Below are 18,096 nucleotides of genomic sequence, written 5' to 3'. Positions count from 1 at the left end.
TTTTTTTTATATCTCTTATGAATCAAATGTTTTCATTGTGTTTCTTCCATTGTAAACTGAATTTGTTCAGTAATATTATTATTATGTTTCTTTGCTGCAGACCTGCCCCCTTCTGCTGCGAGTCTTCACCACCAACAGTGGGAGACACCACAGAGTCGATGAATTTGCTCGAGGAAATGTTCCTTCCAGCGAACTGCAGATATACACTTGGTAAGATCACAGATGTGTCACTGGTTTTTGTTTTTTGTTTGGGTGGGTGGTTGGTTGGTTTTTTTGTGAGTGTGGGTGTTTTGGCCGGAGTCAAGGATTTGCCAGTGTTTTAAGCTGAGTTTGTAAAACAACAGAAACATAGTGTTATAATGCTCTCGGGGTTGGATAATTTTCTCAAATCAGTGCTTCTGGCCATCTCCCTGTAGCATCGCTGATCAGTGATAGCATTGTTGCTGCGGTGACAGAGGACGTTGATTGATTTGGCAGTCATGGTTAACATAATTGGGAGCACATCGGCTAAATAGTTTAAAGAGGACTAAATAAAAACATTTGCAGGCCCTTTAATTTTTTAAGTTAGAGCTATAGTTCGCATGAGTCGTCCAGTTTGTTTTCTCTGTGTCATATCCCACCTGTCTCTGGCTCTCTTTTCATATACGGTGGATTTTTCCCACAGACAAAAACAATATTGTGAAAAAGTTAAGGAGCTAAGGGTGTCGTTTTTCGGTTTGTTTTCTTTTTGAATAAGGACACTGGAGCTGGTCTCTGATTGTGTTTATGTGTTTCAGGATGGATGCTACACTAAAAGAGTTGACCAGCTTGGTGAAGGAGGTATATCCAGAGGCCAGGAAAAAGGGCACCTACTTTAGCTTTGCCATTGTCTACCCTGATCCCAGAGGGAAGATGTACAAGTGAGTATCACACCAAAGACTGCGCTCTTTGGATTTACGCAGCTAAAGAATGTGGTGATCTATGTATATTGCATCTTTAATAACCTCTCTTCTCCCACCTCCTTCAGGTTGAAAGAGATTGGCAGTACTGTGTCTGGCAGAAAAGGTGCAGATGACTCAATGACACTGCAGTCTCAGCGCTTCCAGATTGGAGACTATCTGGATATAGCCATCACACCACCCAACAGAGCACCGCCCCTTGGCACACGCATGAGGCCATTCTGAAAATACACATGCACAAACCTACACCTTCTGTATTTTGTCTTATTTTCATCATCTTGGGATGATTTTGACTCAGTTTTTTTAAGAATGTGATCTGTAATAAAATTGTCCCTTTTTTTCCAAAGTCTGAATAGTTTTTTCTGTGTCACTGTGAGGTGATTATTGAACTTGTTAAACTAGCAAAGAAACAGAAGTGAAGCAGGGAGCTCGCCTCTTCCTTGAATGCTGTATTAATTTCCAGGATTGGAAATGTAGCCATTTACTGAATGCACATTATTTCGCTACCTTTGTATTTGTAAGCTATAATATTAAAATTAACTGAATTGCATTTTAATTAAAAACATGAATAAATATTACAAATTAAGTGCAAAAAAAAATTTAACGCCAAAAAGTTAATATTCAATATTCACAGTACCCACAAATCACCAATGTCAAATGAGTCCAAGCTACATGTAAGGCAAGAACTGCTTGATCAAAATGTTCTTTTCTTTTGAATGCAAATCTATAGTTAAAGATCAATGAGAAAAACATGGTTGCCATCAATGTTCCCTCTAAACTGCGCGCGTGCACAATTGCGCACTGCTGGCACAGAAAAAAAATTAACCTGAATTGAAATTGAAATTAAAACTTTAACAATTCTGTTTTGCAGTGTTAGTAAGTGACTGTCTGCTCCCGTATGGGATTAGAACGATGCTACCTTATCCCATAGTCCAGCCAATAATGCGATTCACATTCGTATATACGCAGCTAATCAACGTCGTTGACAGGTTATAACAGCGTCCTTATGTGCCGACACAACCATTGGAGATGTGAGCAGGACAGACGGAACAATTGACGGAAAAAGTGTGGACTTTATACCAGTTTTTAAATTGTGTTGATAGGCCACGTAAAACCAGAGTTATGATAAAAATATCTGCAATGTTTGGTTTTCTTCCTGAATACTATCGTTGTTTATATTTACTGCGGGAAGAAACGCTCGAAAGCACTCTCTGCCTGTGAGCAAAACCAAAAACCCCACCTTTCCTATTCAACGAAAAAAGTACCATGTCGACCAATCAAAAAATGATATGGCAACATGGCATTTAGTTGTTTAGGAAGGGGGAAGTTTTAGGAGTGACGGCGGTGTTTTGTATGGAAGCCCGTTTCCGCCACTAAAACAAAAAAAAGGATCCATAACTCAAAATTTCGAGTTATTTTCTCGAAATTTCGAGTTATTTTCTTGAAATTTCGAGTTATTATCTCGAAATTTCGAGTTATTATCTCGAAATTTTGAGAAAAGCAACTCGAAATTTCGAGTTAGCGGCTGCCAATCAGTAATCTACGTGAATGACGTCATTTCCATGTTACCCGGAAGCTGAAGCCCTCAGCTACAAATGCTACAGCTAAGCTACCGGTATTACATCCAGTCGTGAATGCACAGATTGCTGAGTGTTTTCAGCCTGGCTTCACAAATGATGAAATCCCTGTGTTATTAGCTGAATCACATGGTGTTACTATCAGCAAACATACTTTAATTTGTTGGGATCCATTTTTGAGTGCGCGGTCCTGCGCCATATGCTTCCGGGTAACAAGAAAGCAACCTCATTCACGTATATTTTTGATTGGCAGAGCTTTCGAGTTATGGACGAAATTTCGAGTTATGGATACTAGCTTTTTTTTTTTTTTTTTTAGTGGCGGAAACGGGCTTCCATAGTTTTGAGATGTGAGAGATTTGCGACGTTTAGCGCAAGTTTTGTGTAGTTAGTGTGTAGTGTAGTCAATAGTTTTGTTGTGTGTGTCAGAACAATGAGGCGACTACTTAATGTTACAGGAGTGATACATCTCCTGCTGTCAGGCCTGCAGGTATCAGGCTGTTGTTCTCCTTTATCTCATAGTGGACAGAAATTATTTTTTGGAGTGGCACAAATAATTTCTGTGGCATCAAATTTGATGCAGAACACCTAATTGTTCTGTAAATAGTTTGAAATGCTTATTTTTAAAAAATGCCTTGGCTGCATTTTTAGGTAAACAGCTGCAAAAACTTTGTTGTTTGCATAGCTCAGTTACTTTTTTGAAGAAGTAACTATATAATTAATTGCCCAACAGTGGTCATTATTTACTGTATTTTGCAGACAGAGAGTTACAGGACTCTCTCCCAGACCACAGACTCATAATACAAGTCAGAGCCTTATTGATTTTTTTTTTTAAAACAACAGCAGCAAGCTTTATAAGCTGTTGTTAGAATTTATTTAATATTACTTTCTAGTATCAGCTGATGTTTGCTGGAGCCACAGCTGTAAAAACTGCTGGTCATGATATCGGATATGTGGTGAGAGGGAAACATGAAGGTGATACAAATCATACATGTATACCAACAAGACAGTGTACATCACTTTCACAACAGCGTTTGTTTTAATTCAAAGGCTTTATGGTTTTTCCTATAATACCTGGTGGTGTAGTCCGCAGATTTTTTTGTCAGTTCAGCCTTATAGACCAAAACAGCCAATCAGATTTTTTTGCATCCAAGTCTGTGATTGGCTGGTTTTGTGGCACAACTATAATGGTGTACAGAAAGAGTTGAATGTGCACGGGCAGAAATGTTGAGAGCACAAGCAACACATTGCAAGCCAGCGCAAATGCAAAAACTGAGTGAGAGGGGGCTGTGTGTGTGTGGATAATAGTAAACACTGAAATACATTTTTTTGCACACAGCAATGAATTTTGTTCACTCAAATTTAGCTTTTCTTCGCTCAAAATAAATTTCTCCTCAAAATGCAACACTTGCACCTGCAATTTTTTTTAACGCGCGCTCAGAATAGTGGCACAAAAATAACCCAAGGGACCGCTCAGGGAGTTTGTGTGTCTGCTCAGACACATGAAAAATTAGAGGGAACATTGGTCACCATTCGTTTAATTTTGTATAAACGAATTTAAAAGTGTTCAAATCAAGCTACTCTATTAAAAATAACCAACTATAACTAATCTAAGTACAGATTTCCCCGATCTAGGCTGACTATTATTATTTTGTAACTGTTTTAATTAATTAGTTTACTCTTGTTAATGTCTAACGGCGATAGTCAGTGTGGGAAAAGTTTTATTTTGATACCTATAAGAGGAAGTTGTACGCTCTCCGTCAGCGCATGCGCGAAGCTACATACTGAAGGCTAGCAGAAAATCCAAGCGACTGTTAGCTAAAAAAACTATTTGGTTTCCGTATTAAACACGGGGTGAAATGTTTCGGAGAAAACTGGGCGCTCTGGATTATCACAACCCCGACGACTTTGACTGCACAGGTAAGAATAAACTTATGAAAGAGCAGTTCGGTTGGTCAGTTGAGTTGAACGTGGAGCCGGCTAACGTGTCCTGTCTGTATGGAGACAGAGAGCTGCCAGATTAATAACGTAGAACATGTATGTTCAGTATGAGACAAACGTGTATATTTATGAAAAAAAGCAATGTACAAGGTGCTTATGCTCGACACTTTTAATAATTTTAACTAGTTTTGACTATAGGTTGTTTGCATTTTACACGCAATAAACACACACTCGGGCTTCATTAGTAGGTAGGCTGCAGATACCAGTTTAGCACAGTCATACCAGTAAGTTCAAACGCTGGCTACTCCCTGGTGCCAAAGTAAATTGTTTGCGTCCTGTAGTGAGTGATTCAGCAGATATGGTCTTGGAACCTCAGTTTTATTTATTCACTCCTTCACTTACTTGCCATGTGTAGCTGCTGATGTGTTGTTATCGGTATTGTCTAATTTCTTCTCAGATGAGACACAGTTTAGGAACTGCATTGTGTGGCTGGAGGACCAGAAGATTCGACATTATAAAATCGAAGACCGAGGCAACCTGAGAAACATCCCCAGCTCAGAGTGGCCCAAAGCCTACCAAAAGGTAAGACTGCTGGATCATCTGAAAGTAATCACTGCTGTTATTAATGGGTATTACTAACATAACACTGCATTTCTGATATAATATGAGGAGCACGGTGAGTTGTGTTTGAGTTTTCTTTACCTGTGTGCAGTACCTACAGGATGTGAACTGTCCATTTGAAGTCGATGAGAGGAAGGAGGCTGTAGATTGGTTACTGGGCCTTGCTGTGCGGTATGAATATGGAGACAATGGTAAGGGGTTTCATTTGGGTCACATTTACTTGTATAGCGCAAGAATCCCTTAAAAAAAAAAAAAAAGACTCCTGGCAGAACCAGACTGGAGGGGACCACCATCAAGTGCAAAAGGAAGTGTAAGGGAGTTTTTCCTTCCTGCTGTTTTCCAAGTGTTCTCTTAAAGTTGGTCATGTGATTGTCGGGGTTTTCTCTCTGTATTATTGTAGAGTCTTTGCCTTATAATATAAAGTGCCTTGAGGTGTCTGTTGTTGTGATTTGGTGCTATATCAATAAAACTGAATTGAATGCAGTACGTGTAGAGAGCTGTGCTACAGAGCAGAGGTTTATTGGGGAAACCTGAGGGTTAACTTGGATTTACAGGTTTGCAGAGGGGGTTCACATCAACACGGTTGTGTGCCACACTCCTAATCGGACTTTTAGTAGGTTATGGTTAGGATAAGGGATAATGTGCACAAAATTGCCACCTACTGGCCAGTCAGTTCCCTAGGGTTAGGGTTATGTTAGCCTGTGCCACCGATGACCAGGAGATGGAGACATTACAAAAGGAATACTTTTTGCTAAGTGCCAGATCATATGTCTACTTTTACTGCAGAATAAGAAGAACAAATTGTTACTCTTCTACTCGTTACTGTGAGCTCCCCTGTTAATGTATTGCAAGTCAGTCTGTTCATCGGTGACGTGTTTTGTGTGTCTCTTCACAGTGGAGAAGTACAAAAACTGTCAGCCCCTGGCAGCTTCCAGTAACAGCAATAAAGCCATGGACCCTCTGTTTAACCTCGACAGTAAGTAAAACTTGGATTTGAGCTTCCTCTGTCCTGGCATTCTTTCTTCTTTCCCTCTTTAAATCTTTGCAGGATAAAAGTTAAAGTGTCTGTGTGTGTTTGTTTGTTTTTGTTGTTTTTTTCAGGTAATTCTCCAGATTTCAAAGCAGGGGTAACAGCTTTGTCCAACATCCTCAAGATACAGCGGCATGACGACTACCTGGTTATGCTTAAGGTGAGAGCGCACTAAAGGGCTCTTTAATACTGTAGCAAAGCTTACCTGGGCACAGAGGAAGGCGAAGTTTGCGTTTGCTTCACAATAAAAGCCCTTAAAATGATTTAATGCTTTCCATGTGAGCCGGCAGCCCTGAGTCGTTCTTTTAATGCAGGGTAATGGTCAGACTGATAACACGGAGATAATAGTTGGCACTCAAAAAATGCAGAATAGAAATTTTGCACTCTCACTTGCCACTCGCAATAGAAAGTAATCCTGTTAACCATATTAAGGGAATGTTTTTGTTTTGTTTTTTTTTAATGTAAGTCTTATGTATTAGAATGATCTCAAATCATTAAGAAGAGTTTTTCTTGTTTTTCGTTGCAACTGCCAGGCCATTCGTATTTTGATCCAAGAGAGACTTTCTCCAGAAGCCATTGCTAAAGCCAGCAACAATAGAGAGGTAAACTAAAGACACATGTGCATAATATGCATCAAAAATCATATGTCTGTGTATAGACTGCTGCAAGTCTAGAGCCATGATTTCAGCGGCGTTACTGACAAAACTCAACCAGCTATATTTTCTTTTTTCCTACAGGGTGTTCCAGTAGCTTTAGACAAGCACATCTTGGGTTTTGACACTGGAGGTGAGTTATTTATTTAAAGAATTTTTTTCAGCAGAAAGGCTGAAAGCTGACGAGTAAATGCTATGACGATCGGTCTGCCCACAGTTCATAAGAATTGCTTCTCTTAAAGTATTGGTCAGCTTTTGGTAAAACTTCTGTCTTTTCTCCTCAGATGCAACTCTAAACGAAGCAGCTCAGATCCTGCGCCTGCTGCACATTGAGGAGCTGAGGGAGCTGCAAACCAAGATCAACGAGGCCATCGTAGCTGTTCAGGCCATCATAGCCGACCCCAAGACAGACCACCGGCTGGGCAAGGTTGGCAGATGAGAGCGGGGGCGGTGACGGACCGCAAAGGGAGTGAGGGACTGAACCTGATTTGATTTTTGAGAGGAAAAACCTTTTGTTTGGTTAAAGGACATCAAAGAATTTTTGTTGATTTTTTTTTTTTTTTTCCGTTGTTGCATGAGATCGGACTGTTTAAATTGGGAATCTCATAAATAAAAGACCCAAGTGTTCATGTGTGGACAGCCTGGATAAGTTCTTAAAACTTAATAATGTATAAATAATAATAATAAAAAAAATGGTTTCCATTAATTATCCAGTAACAAAGTTTAAAGGTTCTGAAACTGCATCTTTTCTTCTGCAATATTCAAACTGACTGTTATATTTGTTTCTGGTGTTTCTGATGAAATATTCTTTGCAGATGGACAGAAATTGTTATTTTCAGGTGGGAGGGGAAAATATATAAATCCAGCTGCACACAGTTTGACTCCTGCACTTCTGTGGTGAATCAGACAAATGTTCAAAAAGCATCTCCCGTAACAAGTCACATTTTATTTTATAAATATCACACCTTATGAAAAAATTAAAAAGTAGAAGAAGAAAAAGTATTTGCTAAAAAAAATGTCATTTGTGTAAAATACAATTAGTAGTGCAGCTATATATATAGTAGGGCTAATTGGATGGGGAGGCTGGAGAAACATACTCCGATTATAGTAATCGGATTACAAAAACTGGTAAGCATACAACAGTATCAGTGACAAGGGTTACAACTATCATGATTCCTTGGCAGGTATCGATACATTTGGGGAAAAAGATGCTCTTAGATTTTACTTTGCTGAAATAAAAGAATCAAGTCATCTTTAATCTTTAGTGTTAGGTGCTGTATTTTATCCCTGCTTCCACTCGTTCAGTGATGGTAAATCAGTCTTCTTCTGACTGTGGCTTTATGTTTAAGCATATACTGTATATAAAAGAAGAAAGTAGCCACTGTGACTTTACCCACTGAGGCTATGTCCCCATGTACCTGGGTATTTTTGAAAACGCAGATTTTTCTATGCGTTTGCACCTTTCGTCCACACGTAAACGACATTTCCGGTCACTAAAAACAGAGATTTTTAAAAACTCAGTTTTTGCATTTACGTGTGGACGAGGAAAACTGAGAAAACGCATAAACCCTAACCCTAACCCGCCTTTTTTGACGTCACACTGTGCGCCACGTTATTGTTTCGGTGAAATAAATTTCTACAATGGTGGACTTAGACAAAATACTGTTACTGTTAATTTTACTGTTTAAATGCTTACATATATACAGTACACACAGTTTATGTCCCGCCACACATAGGACTCAGTTCTGCTTCTATGCGCCATCTTTGTTTACCCTTTCCCACCCAGGCTTCTAGGCTTCTGATTGGCCAATATTTCTACACGGTTAGGAATATATCACCACCTATTGTTTTGGCATGTTCCTAGCAGCGTTGTCCTTCGTTTTTGCGTTTACGCGTGGACAGGATTTAAAAAAAAAAAAAAAACGAAAACGGAAAATCTCAGTTTTCAAAAATACCCGTGTACGTGTGGACGTAGCCTGAGTGAAATGCCAAGGTGTAAGACAGCATGGCATAGATCTGACTGAGAAACTAGGACTTTGCACGCTGAGAGTTTAATGTCTCAGAGCTCTTATTCTCTTAACTGTTATTTCTTACAGACGGTTTACAAGACAGTCCAGAATGAAAGGGGCTCGGTGGAGCAGTAGCCAGACAATGTCTCCTAATAACAGTCACCAACAACCAACTTCTAAAGTGTACCTAAAGTCTAACATCAATCAAGCATTTTCTGATGTAAATCTTTAACAGACATTAGCATAATGCTAGCATTTTATGGGCAGAACTAGCTTCAGTGTAACAAAGACATAAGTGTTGTTTTATTACAATTTGGACACATTATCAAACCACATAAAGTGCTGCGACACGAATTGCGCAAAAGTCGCCAAAATCTGCTAACTCAGTTACCGCTGAGTTTCGAACCTGCTCTGTCATTAACATCAGCACAAAAAGCTGTGTGCTAGGAACTTCATGGCATGGGTTTCCATGGTTGAGCAACTCCTTTAAGTGTAATGTGTGGCAAGGACTTTTGTCCATATATCCAGTTTTTTCTTAGTCTGTGTATTTAGCTCACAGATGTGAGTGCAGTATTATTCCCCAAAAGTATTCCCCAAAAAGCCAGACTGCACCTTTAATGTGCAGTTGTTCTTGTTGTTAACCAGAGACCACTATGAGTGCATCTGTAACTTCTCAACTTAATGGCCAATGTTATTTGTTGATATATAAAAAAAAAACCCAACAGCTTGATGTTAGTTTTCCCAAAAGGAAAAGCTTCAAATTATTCTTCTTTGGCTTTAAAGTACAATTAAACCCCCAAAAACTACAACCATGCATTTTAACATCTGATTTCATTGTTCTGCACCTTTATTCAACAGAAAAACAAAAATCTCAAGCAATACAAAAATACAGTAGAAAAAAACTAAAAATGAGGTATAAAACAAATTTACAAATCATTTACTTTGGGTTACATTAAGGTGAGATACTGGGGTTGAAGTGGGTGTAAATTTGCTCTGATTGCTGATCTGGCTGTCGTAAGCCATCTTTGCCCCCTGCTGAGTGTCCTTCTTCCAGAGGGACACCAGAGGGCCTGGACCTGCCTTATGTCCATGAATCGCCTCAGAACTTTAGCACCAAAGCACACTGCGGGTGCAGGCTGTCGTTAGTGGCTCCCTGTGACACACACACACAAAGATAAAAGCTCATCACTTTGAATCATCATCCCATAGTGGAAGTACTTTAAGGATAAGTTAAAATGAGAGGTTAAAGGTTTCATTTTCTGTGTGAATCCAAATGTGACAGGATGAAAACTTGGGCGCTGCAGTGCTCTAATGACAGAACAAACAGTCGTGCACTTTGTAACTGGAAGCGACTGAGAATTGTCTCTGTAAAGAATGTGTGTATATTTATGTATTGCACAATAAGAGCTTTTAAGCCTCTCGCAAGCTCCTCCCAAAACTTCAGGATCTGTGTTTTAGACCTGTCATCATGGCAACAATTACACCACACATCGTCATCTTTAAAGCTAGCGACTATAATCTAGTCTGACTGTTGAAGGATGTGACTTTTACAGCAACACACACCAGTGATAGTGTTCCTTCCGACTGTTTTCAAAGGCAGATGCATTGTGACGAGATTATGTACTCTGCAGATGTGTGTAGCTTTAATGGTGACATTTGCCAAAGTGCTACTTTAGGGATTATCCTGTGTACTTTGTACTTTAACGTGAGGCTTTGAAAGGACTCGAAGCCATCTGCAGACAACACATCAAACATGATGCGTGCAAAAAAACAGGTAGAGGGTCGCACACAGCTGTGTAATCTTTGTTCTTTGGTCTCTCACACATGCAGGTCACAAATAGAGGGTCACAGACAGCTGTGCAATCTTTGTTCCTGTCTATTTCATGGGTGTATGTGAAGTCACCCCTCAGACACATATATCTGCAGAGTGGTAGGTGTTAGCCAGCTGTGTGATGAGTGCAGAGTGATCAAACACGAGCTGTGATTACTTCCAACAACAAAGACTGCCCAAAGAAACCAGTTTGATTAACCTTTATCAGTAACATGGATTTCTGAAAAAATTAAAACGTACAGCTCTGCTATCACTTCCAACATAAATGATGGCAGGAAACTAAACAGTAGTGACGTTTGTAGGGTCACAGAAGTTGGACTAGCTGGTATATAATGAAGTGCTGCGTGGTGACTAGCTACACAGCTATGGTTAGCATAACATAGCAAACACAGTGAAGCTGGAGGATGAACGCTAACTTTTTTCCACTTGAGAAAAGTTAACATGAGGGTTCCTGATGGTTAGGGACAAATGCAATCCCATGGCAGGATCCTGTAAATGGACCAAACTTCAGTCAGGAGAACAACTGAGATAATCCATCCACAATACGAGGTTAGTTATTAATATACTGCTGCATGGGCTGGGCTGTAGTTACATCGTAAGGTTTTAAAAACTGAGCACAGTAGCTGCATGTCCTGGTTAGAGAGAACAATAATGGGTGATAACGATTCTTAAGGATAGCAACAGATGGCAGAAAGATACCCTACTCAGAAATGTTTCTGATGAACTGAGAGAAATGTAAATCTCACACAAGTAACACCATTCATTTCAGAGGAACTGTAATCAGTGGATATGCAGCCTGCACAACATGTTGCTGAAGGCATCTAGTTTCATTTCATTCATACTGTCAAATGTCATGTTTTTCAAAGGATCTGTGAGATTATAGGAAAGTGCAGTGCAGGAAAAGCAAAGTTGGTACACAAACTAATGAGTTCACTGTCTGCAACTCCTTTAAGTTAGAGTGTGTGCATAATACAGTTAGTTTTCCTTCAGTTTAGCCCTGTGACAGACTGGCAGCCTATCCAGGGTATATCCGGCGTTTCACCCAATGACAGCTGGGATAGGCTCCAGCTCTGCCCCCTGCCATAACTCTTAACTGGACAAGTGGTTAAGAAAATGGATGGATGGGTGGATGTTCCTTCAAACTTGAAAGACGGACTCTGATTACACAATATATCTCACCTGGTAGGCAGTGGGTCGTTGCTACGGTGATGCCATACAAATGAGAGCGCTGCTCAGGCAAGTACTCATCAGTGAACAGACTTCTGTGTTTGTTCACTGCAATCACACCATCCCTGTGAGTAACAGGTTAGAGAGGAATGATATCAGCGATATACACATATCAACTTATTGAACTGCAACCACCACTGTGATCTGAGTAGAAGGAGATGAATGAAGACTACCTCCGCCAGTCAGTGTAATAGAAGTGGTTCCTGTAGTAGACCATGCTGAATGGGTAGTTGAGGTTGGCGTGGATTACTCTTCGACCTGAACCATCTGAGGATATACACTCTAGACGCTTTGTACCTGACACAGGAAGACAGCATGGCTCATTACAACATCAAGAAAATATAGGTTAGGTAAATTCTAGAGTATTAACTTTTAACTGAAGAGTTTTCAACTATCTCAATAAGCAAGATATGACAGTATATAGTCTGAGAGGCAGCTGTACACTGTTTACAGATGTCTTAAAACCCTGGGACAATAAATAAGGGACCAATTCACATGAATGCAGCATCAGCATAGAGGCCATGTTTACCTGCGTCAGCCCAGCAGATCTGTTCAGAAGCAGAGTCATATGTTAGAGCATTTGGCAAACCAATCCCATCAGACACTATCACCTGGCGGTTTTGACCATCCACTGATGAGCTCTCGATCTTAGGGGCCTCTCTGTTCCAGTCTGTCCAATACAGAGTACTGCAGGGAGACACAGGAGGGGAAAACTTATTACTCTTACTCTGATTGTTCCTTTACTCTTTTCTCCATAAAGACAACATTTGATAACCTCCCCCGAAACCATGATGGTGATTTTTTTACACAGAATATATTAATAAAGATGTGATTTGACGACCGTTAGAATAGTGTCCAGGTTTTTCCAACAGGTTCTGCATATGCAGAAACCATCCTCATTAATATCTGATGCAAACCCAGTCATTTCCTTCTTAAGCAGGCCTGGAATATGACAGAAACTACTCTGTTGGGAAAAGAAATTCAAGCATTTCTTCTAGTGAGCTTTCAGGGACTAAAAGAGTTAAAAGGGACCTACTTGTGGGAGTCAAGCAAAACTACTCTAGAGTCCAACATTAAAAATATGGAGCTGGACATGAGCAGAATGAACCCCTTTCCACACCCTTCCATCTGGATTGTTGACTACAGTCATTTTGCATTGATTTGAGGTCAAGGTCAGGCTTATCTTTTTAGTTTCTGGTCATGCTTTATCTGTGTACATAGAGAACGTGGACCACACTGCCTCACACATGCAGGCATATTTATCAGTGTTTTCATATTTCCTGTTTAATGAAGATTTAAATACTATTTTAAACAGTGCACTGTGTGTGGGCTGCTTACGTGCTGGCAGTCCTCTGGGAACTACAGGTAATACACACCACATGAACGTTCAGCTTATACACACACACACACTTATGAATTTGGTGAAGGTGCAGGGCAGCAGATGTCTGACACGTTCACACGTGTATATGCTTTTATAAAGCCTTTGCGTGTCATTTTGGTGTGTCTGCTTCGCTGAGTGTCGTGGTTAGAGATGAGAATATTCAGCGACCCTCCCCAATTCGGTCTATTTGCCTGTTATTGGTTAGGGTTAACTGCATGTGCTCACTTTACAGCCTAAGAAACCACAGAGGACATGCTTAATCATAAGTGCATAAGTGTGCCCGTATGGAACAGTAATTACTTTTCAAACCTGAGTTTTTGTCAGAACACACACACCCCATATATTTACCCCTAAGTCAGAAACTAAGCTGTAAAATCAATAATGTCAAGCAAACGTTTCAGGTTTTATGACCAGGGTTATTGCTGCTGTGTTTAATCATTTGTAACAACCACATTAACTAACACACACACACACACAAACATGCACGCGCATAACTGTTGATTATGTGATTAGTTGCTGTGATGAAGAGCAGATGTTATTCCTGGCGAGTTGGCCAATCAAGGCCTCTTGCTTTCATCCTATGAGCGTGTGTGTCCAGGATTAATGGCATCAGTAAATTCAGGACAGTCTTCTTGGCTCAGTTTGCTGCGACACACACAGCACTAAAAGTCACTTGTGATAGAATTAGCAAACATGTGTTACTAAAGACAGACTCCACCATTGCCATATTTTTTCTATGAGTGCCAGTCTCATAATGATGAAGTCATGTTTTGGTCACAGTCTAAATCTTAGAATCCAGACTCAACAACCCCCCTTACTGCCAAATAGCCTTAAAACAGAGTTTGCACTGTACTAATGAATTAGGTACAGGCCTCATTGAGTCATAGCTTGTTAAAGAACTAGTGTTTAATTTTCATTCTCGTAGTAACAGACTGAAAACCATCTGTGCCCTCTTCTTCCATAAAATCTCTGTGGATACAGTGAAGGCTATCTCAGCAGAGCACCTCCAGGTTGTTGCAAGACAGTGTGTGGGCTCTTGTTTGTTTCTTGTTCCATGTCTGCAAATCCAGATTATGTTAACATACTTTTCTTCATTTCTAAGTAGAGCTTTTATGCCTTTCTGTATTTTTTTCCATATACATATGTTGTGATGTTGTTGAGGCTTCAGACTGCTCTAAACACTCAGCCAAGGCTATCCTTATTTGTATGGGAGAACTGAGTGGTAACCCTGCAAACATTTCAATGTTCAGTACATTTTATCCTATCTAGTCTGAAAAATACTTTCAAAATGAAAGCTGTGCAGACACTGAGATGTAAGTTTGCCATCAACTCGCTGTACTTCTTGAACATCACCTGCATGCCTCTGTTTGACTGCTCAACAATGGTATTCTGTGTTCAAGGCAGACTTCATATTATCCCTTCTTACAATTCTTCTAATTCTTCAAACTATGACAAAATAATTTAAGCAAAATATTCTTGATAGTGACATCGAAAAGCCCTAACCTTTTTTGTCATAATACTGCAGCCAGTTTCAACCCGACAGATTAGATTGCATATGCATATCTCTTACCCAAGCTATGGCTAGCAATCTGTATCCATGAACATATGGTGGATGTTTTTTTTTTTAAATATATATCTTAAGAACAATTGGCTGCTTTTATTAGCAGGTGTGCTGGCAGCAGATGTAGCTAGTAGCTGTTTGCTAGGTCCCTACTATTGGAATTATCTAACAACTTGCTATGTGGCACAGACTATCAAGAACTCTGTCAGCATTAGCTGACAACTCAACATTCAGTCATCTCATCCAAATGTGATTACTTCAGGGTCTTAAAAAAAACAACATAAGCACAGCCAAATTGCTAATGTTGAAGCTTTCGTATGGGGAATCCAGAACCCCGCGGAAGACGTCACTGTGACTCCATCTGTTCAAATCTGCTCTTTGTGAGAGGCAGTGGGCTTAAGGGAAGGAGAGCAGGAGTTAGAGGAAGAGACGGGTTGCTTCAGACAGTGCATCACATTGACGTCAACAGCAAGAAGGACAGTTTTTTTCAAATAACACTACGGATCTGGAAATTGGCATTTTGAAATTAGTGAAAGCAAAGAAAGATGAACAAATGGTTTTACCCGGTGGAAGAAACCACTATGATTGCACGGGGGTTCACCAAGTCTGTGTCAAACAGGGTCCTCCTCCCACTGCCGTCCAAGTTGGCTCTTTCAATCACATCAGGAGTAGAGTCAACCCAGAACATCAGCCGGCGTTTGACATCCACTGCCAAACCTTCTGGACTGACGAGATCTGCAGAAGCGAGAAGAACAGAGATCCAGACATCATAGAGGAGATATTGAAATCATTTAAGGCATTCCACAACAATCATTACAGGAACAAGCACCACACAACTGTGAAAGCTTACTTGTGTTAATGAGAACCTCAGGCTCAGCACCAGACACCATTGAAGCTCTGTTGATTGATCTCGCAGACAAATCTGTCCAATAGACTTGGTTTTCCTTGCAGTCATAGGCTATACCAACAACTATGGAACCCTGGAGACGCACACATAAATACAAGCTTCACAAGTGTTGACATACATCAGTTCACACAAGTGTACCTCAAAGATGAGAACTCACCTCCAACATTTTGGTCATGGTGTGAACCAACAACAAAACTCAAAGTTAGTTATAGATAGTATGAACTATATGCTTTTCTTCTATTGTGGTCTCTCTTTCCCATCACCAAATTGGTCGAGACAGATAGCTGCCTCTCCCTAAGCCTGATCCTGCAAGAGGTCTCTTCCTGTTATAAAAGGAAGTTCTTCCTCCCCGCTGTCACCAAGTGCTTGCTTATTGGGGACTGCCTATTCCCTGGGGTTCTTTCTCTAATATTTTAGGTAGTTTTTCCTAAAGTATAAAGTGCCCTGAGATGACTAGAAATAACTAAACAAAATAACTAAAACACCATATTTATATATCTGACAAATTTAAAACTTTCTACCCAAATATGTAATACTTTATATTTATATACATAATATTTATTATACTAGTCAGATATTTTCTATAATCGAGGTGCAGGGTATTTACAATGACATACAATTTGAAATACACGATGTGAAGTCAGTTTTTACTTATAATTCTAAGACATAATTCTGCTTAAGACATAATGCTGACAGTTTTTTTCTTTCTTTCTTTCTTTTAAGTAGCAAACAAATTTATTACAAAAATTAACAAAGATTAAAAAGATAATTTTATAGAGTATGTGATCTACCCATTAATTTCTTACATGTAGAGCCAATAGTGTTTTGGATCGGCTTTCGTCTAGTCTGGTCCCGTTGAGAGGCAGCGCTCCTATTTTCTGGCCCTGAGCGTACAGCAGTGTGATGCCAGTGTTCATGGGAGGGGTGACATCTGGACGGGATGTTGGACGCACCGTAGGCGGTGGCACTGACGAGATGCCTGGGATGTAATTGGATGGATAAAAATGTTTGAGTCACAATTAGTGAAAGACAAAACTTATATAATACAGTACAATGACATATATCTTTGACGATTATTGCTTACATGCAGGTTTGACAGCATCATCTGATTTGGTTCCGGGAACCATGCGTCCATTCTGGTCCACACACCAACAGTAGTTGGTCTCCCCGTAACACTGGACTGGACTTGGATGGTGCAGTCAAACGGAAAAATCAGAAGACTTTTAAACAGCAATGCAATTATTTTTTCCTTGAGAACTTCCTTTGATGACTGCATATCTGCTGCTTACCTGAACTCTCCATCTGGCTCACACTGAGGTACATACTGCTGTGGGCCAGGTTTCCCACCATAGTGCTCAATCAAACTGGCTCTCCATCGCTCACACATGCTCTCAGGGCGTTCTGTTGGAGTCACTGCAACTAAGGGGAAGCCAAAAACCCCAAAACAACCCATCAGTACTTCCATTCATAAAGCTAAAGATAAATTACAAGTCAGATGATATTCTTCTGTAGTTCATCATTATTTATTCAATTGTATTCTCAGGATGTTCCCTACTTTGCTGAGTTTATACTACAGTGTTAGTTGGAAGCTAATGGTGAGGGGATGCTTCGTGTTTAAAGAGGCACACATATACACACATCGTACTTTTGTCAGAAATGTTTACCGCGTTCAAATCCCTTTAATGACTCGCTTTATTGGAGAGCATTAAAACTAAACCTCAGAGCATTTCTGGCTTCTACTTGTGTTTACGCTAGCCTCGCTCTCTCAGTGTCAATTTTGAATGTGAGACTTTGCTGTTTGTAGACTGAGAAGGAGAGGAGGACACAATTTGAAAGGGAACAGTTTTCTATTGCGAGATAAAGACAAACCAAAATATTAATGCAGTTAGCTTTTCCAGAAGTGTTTATTATAGTGGCAGTTAGCATGTTGCAATTTAGTCTTCTGGATCACTTGGTTTTGCTTCTATTTAATGTTCAGACTACCCACCAAATATGGTGGTTTGGAAAAGAGTAACAACTGGATGATCCATCAGTTCCATCTGCAGACTGGCAAACTAGGATGGCAATTATTATGAGTTATGTGGGAGCAGATAAAAGTAGATTGAAAAAAAAGTCTACAATTGAATTTGAACAAAAGAAATTTGTCAGTATGACTAAATCAGACAAATTGCCTGTGTGGGTCAGATATCTTCAGATCCTGAACCAAATGTGAGTGAGAAATGTTGTCATTATGAAATAATAAACCTCGTTTGCAGTTCATAGACTATATATTAAAGATGTACTTGTTTTGCAGCTACAACTTAGGCATTTTGTCTGTTGTATTCTTGGTGATTTAAAACTGGTTGTGAGAGGTGAGGGGGCTGGGGGTGAAGAAGTCTCACCTGGTCTGTCACAGTCTACAGGTGCTGCACCAGGTGGAGTCC

The 18,096-nt window shown here is 39.9% G+C and overlaps 3 protein-coding genes across 3 annotated transcripts in view; 2 read left to right on the top strand and 1 right to left on the bottom strand.

Moving 5' to 3' along the window:
• Nucleotides 1–1,284, top strand: part of sap18 (Sin3A-associated protein) — a 9,801-nt gene extending 8,517 nt beyond the window's left edge. Inside the window, exons 2-4 of the mRNA XM_013913624.1 lie at nt 101–210; nt 777–899; nt 1,007–1,284. Coding sequence (XP_013769078.1) covers nt 101–210; nt 777–899; nt 1,007–1,163 — 390 coding nt within the window. The 3' untranslated portion in view covers nt 1,164–1,284. The remainder of the gene's footprint in view (nt 1–100; nt 211–776; nt 900–1,006) is intronic.
• Nucleotides 1,285–4,259: 2,975 nt separating this feature from the next.
• On the top strand, nt 4,260–7,384 carry rtraf (RNA transcription, translation and transport factor). The gene is made up of 8 exons (XM_005744221.1): nt 4,260–4,432; nt 4,911–5,035; nt 5,166–5,265; nt 5,970–6,050; nt 6,176–6,264; nt 6,638–6,706; nt 6,842–6,890; nt 7,042–7,384. Exons 1-8 carry the CDS (start codon nt 4,372–4,374, stop codon nt 7,194–7,196), a joined length of 729 nt encoding a protein of 242 aa, XP_005744278.1. The 5' UTR covers nt 4,260–4,371; the 3' UTR covers nt 7,197–7,384.
• Nucleotides 7,385–8,342: 958 nt separating this feature from the next.
• Nucleotides 8,343–18,096, bottom strand: part of nid2a (nidogen 2a (osteonidogen)) — a 54,433-nt gene continuing 44,679 nt past the window's right edge. Inside the window, exons 22-31 of the mRNA XM_005744279.1 lie at nt 18,055–18,096; nt 16,963–17,092; nt 16,758–16,858; nt 16,480–16,652; nt 15,617–15,746; nt 15,330–15,501; nt 12,354–12,511; nt 11,998–12,121; nt 11,777–11,889; nt 8,343–9,919 (exon numbers count right to left, since the gene is read on the bottom strand). Coding sequence (XP_005744336.1) covers nt 9,909–9,919; nt 11,777–11,889; nt 11,998–12,121; nt 12,354–12,511; nt 15,330–15,501; nt 15,617–15,746; nt 16,480–16,652; nt 16,758–16,858; nt 16,963–17,092; nt 18,055–18,096 — 1,154 coding nt within the window. The 3' untranslated portion in view covers nt 8,343–9,908. The remainder of the gene's footprint in view (nt 9,920–11,776; nt 11,890–11,997; nt 12,122–12,353; nt 12,512–15,329; nt 15,502–15,616; nt 15,747–16,479; nt 16,653–16,757; nt 16,859–16,962; nt 17,093–18,054) is intronic.

This window comes from Pundamilia nyererei, unplaced genomic scaffold (assembly GCF_000239375.1).
Source record: "Pundamilia nyererei isolate P.nyererei 1_Seehausen unplaced genomic scaffold, PunNye1.0 scaffold00141, whole genome shotgun sequence".
Taxonomy (NCBI): Eukaryota; Metazoa; Chordata; class Actinopteri; order Cichliformes; family Cichlidae; genus Pundamilia; species Pundamilia nyererei.
Note: the sequence above shows the minus strand (reverse complement) of the source record. Positions and strands in the feature narration are given on the sequence as shown.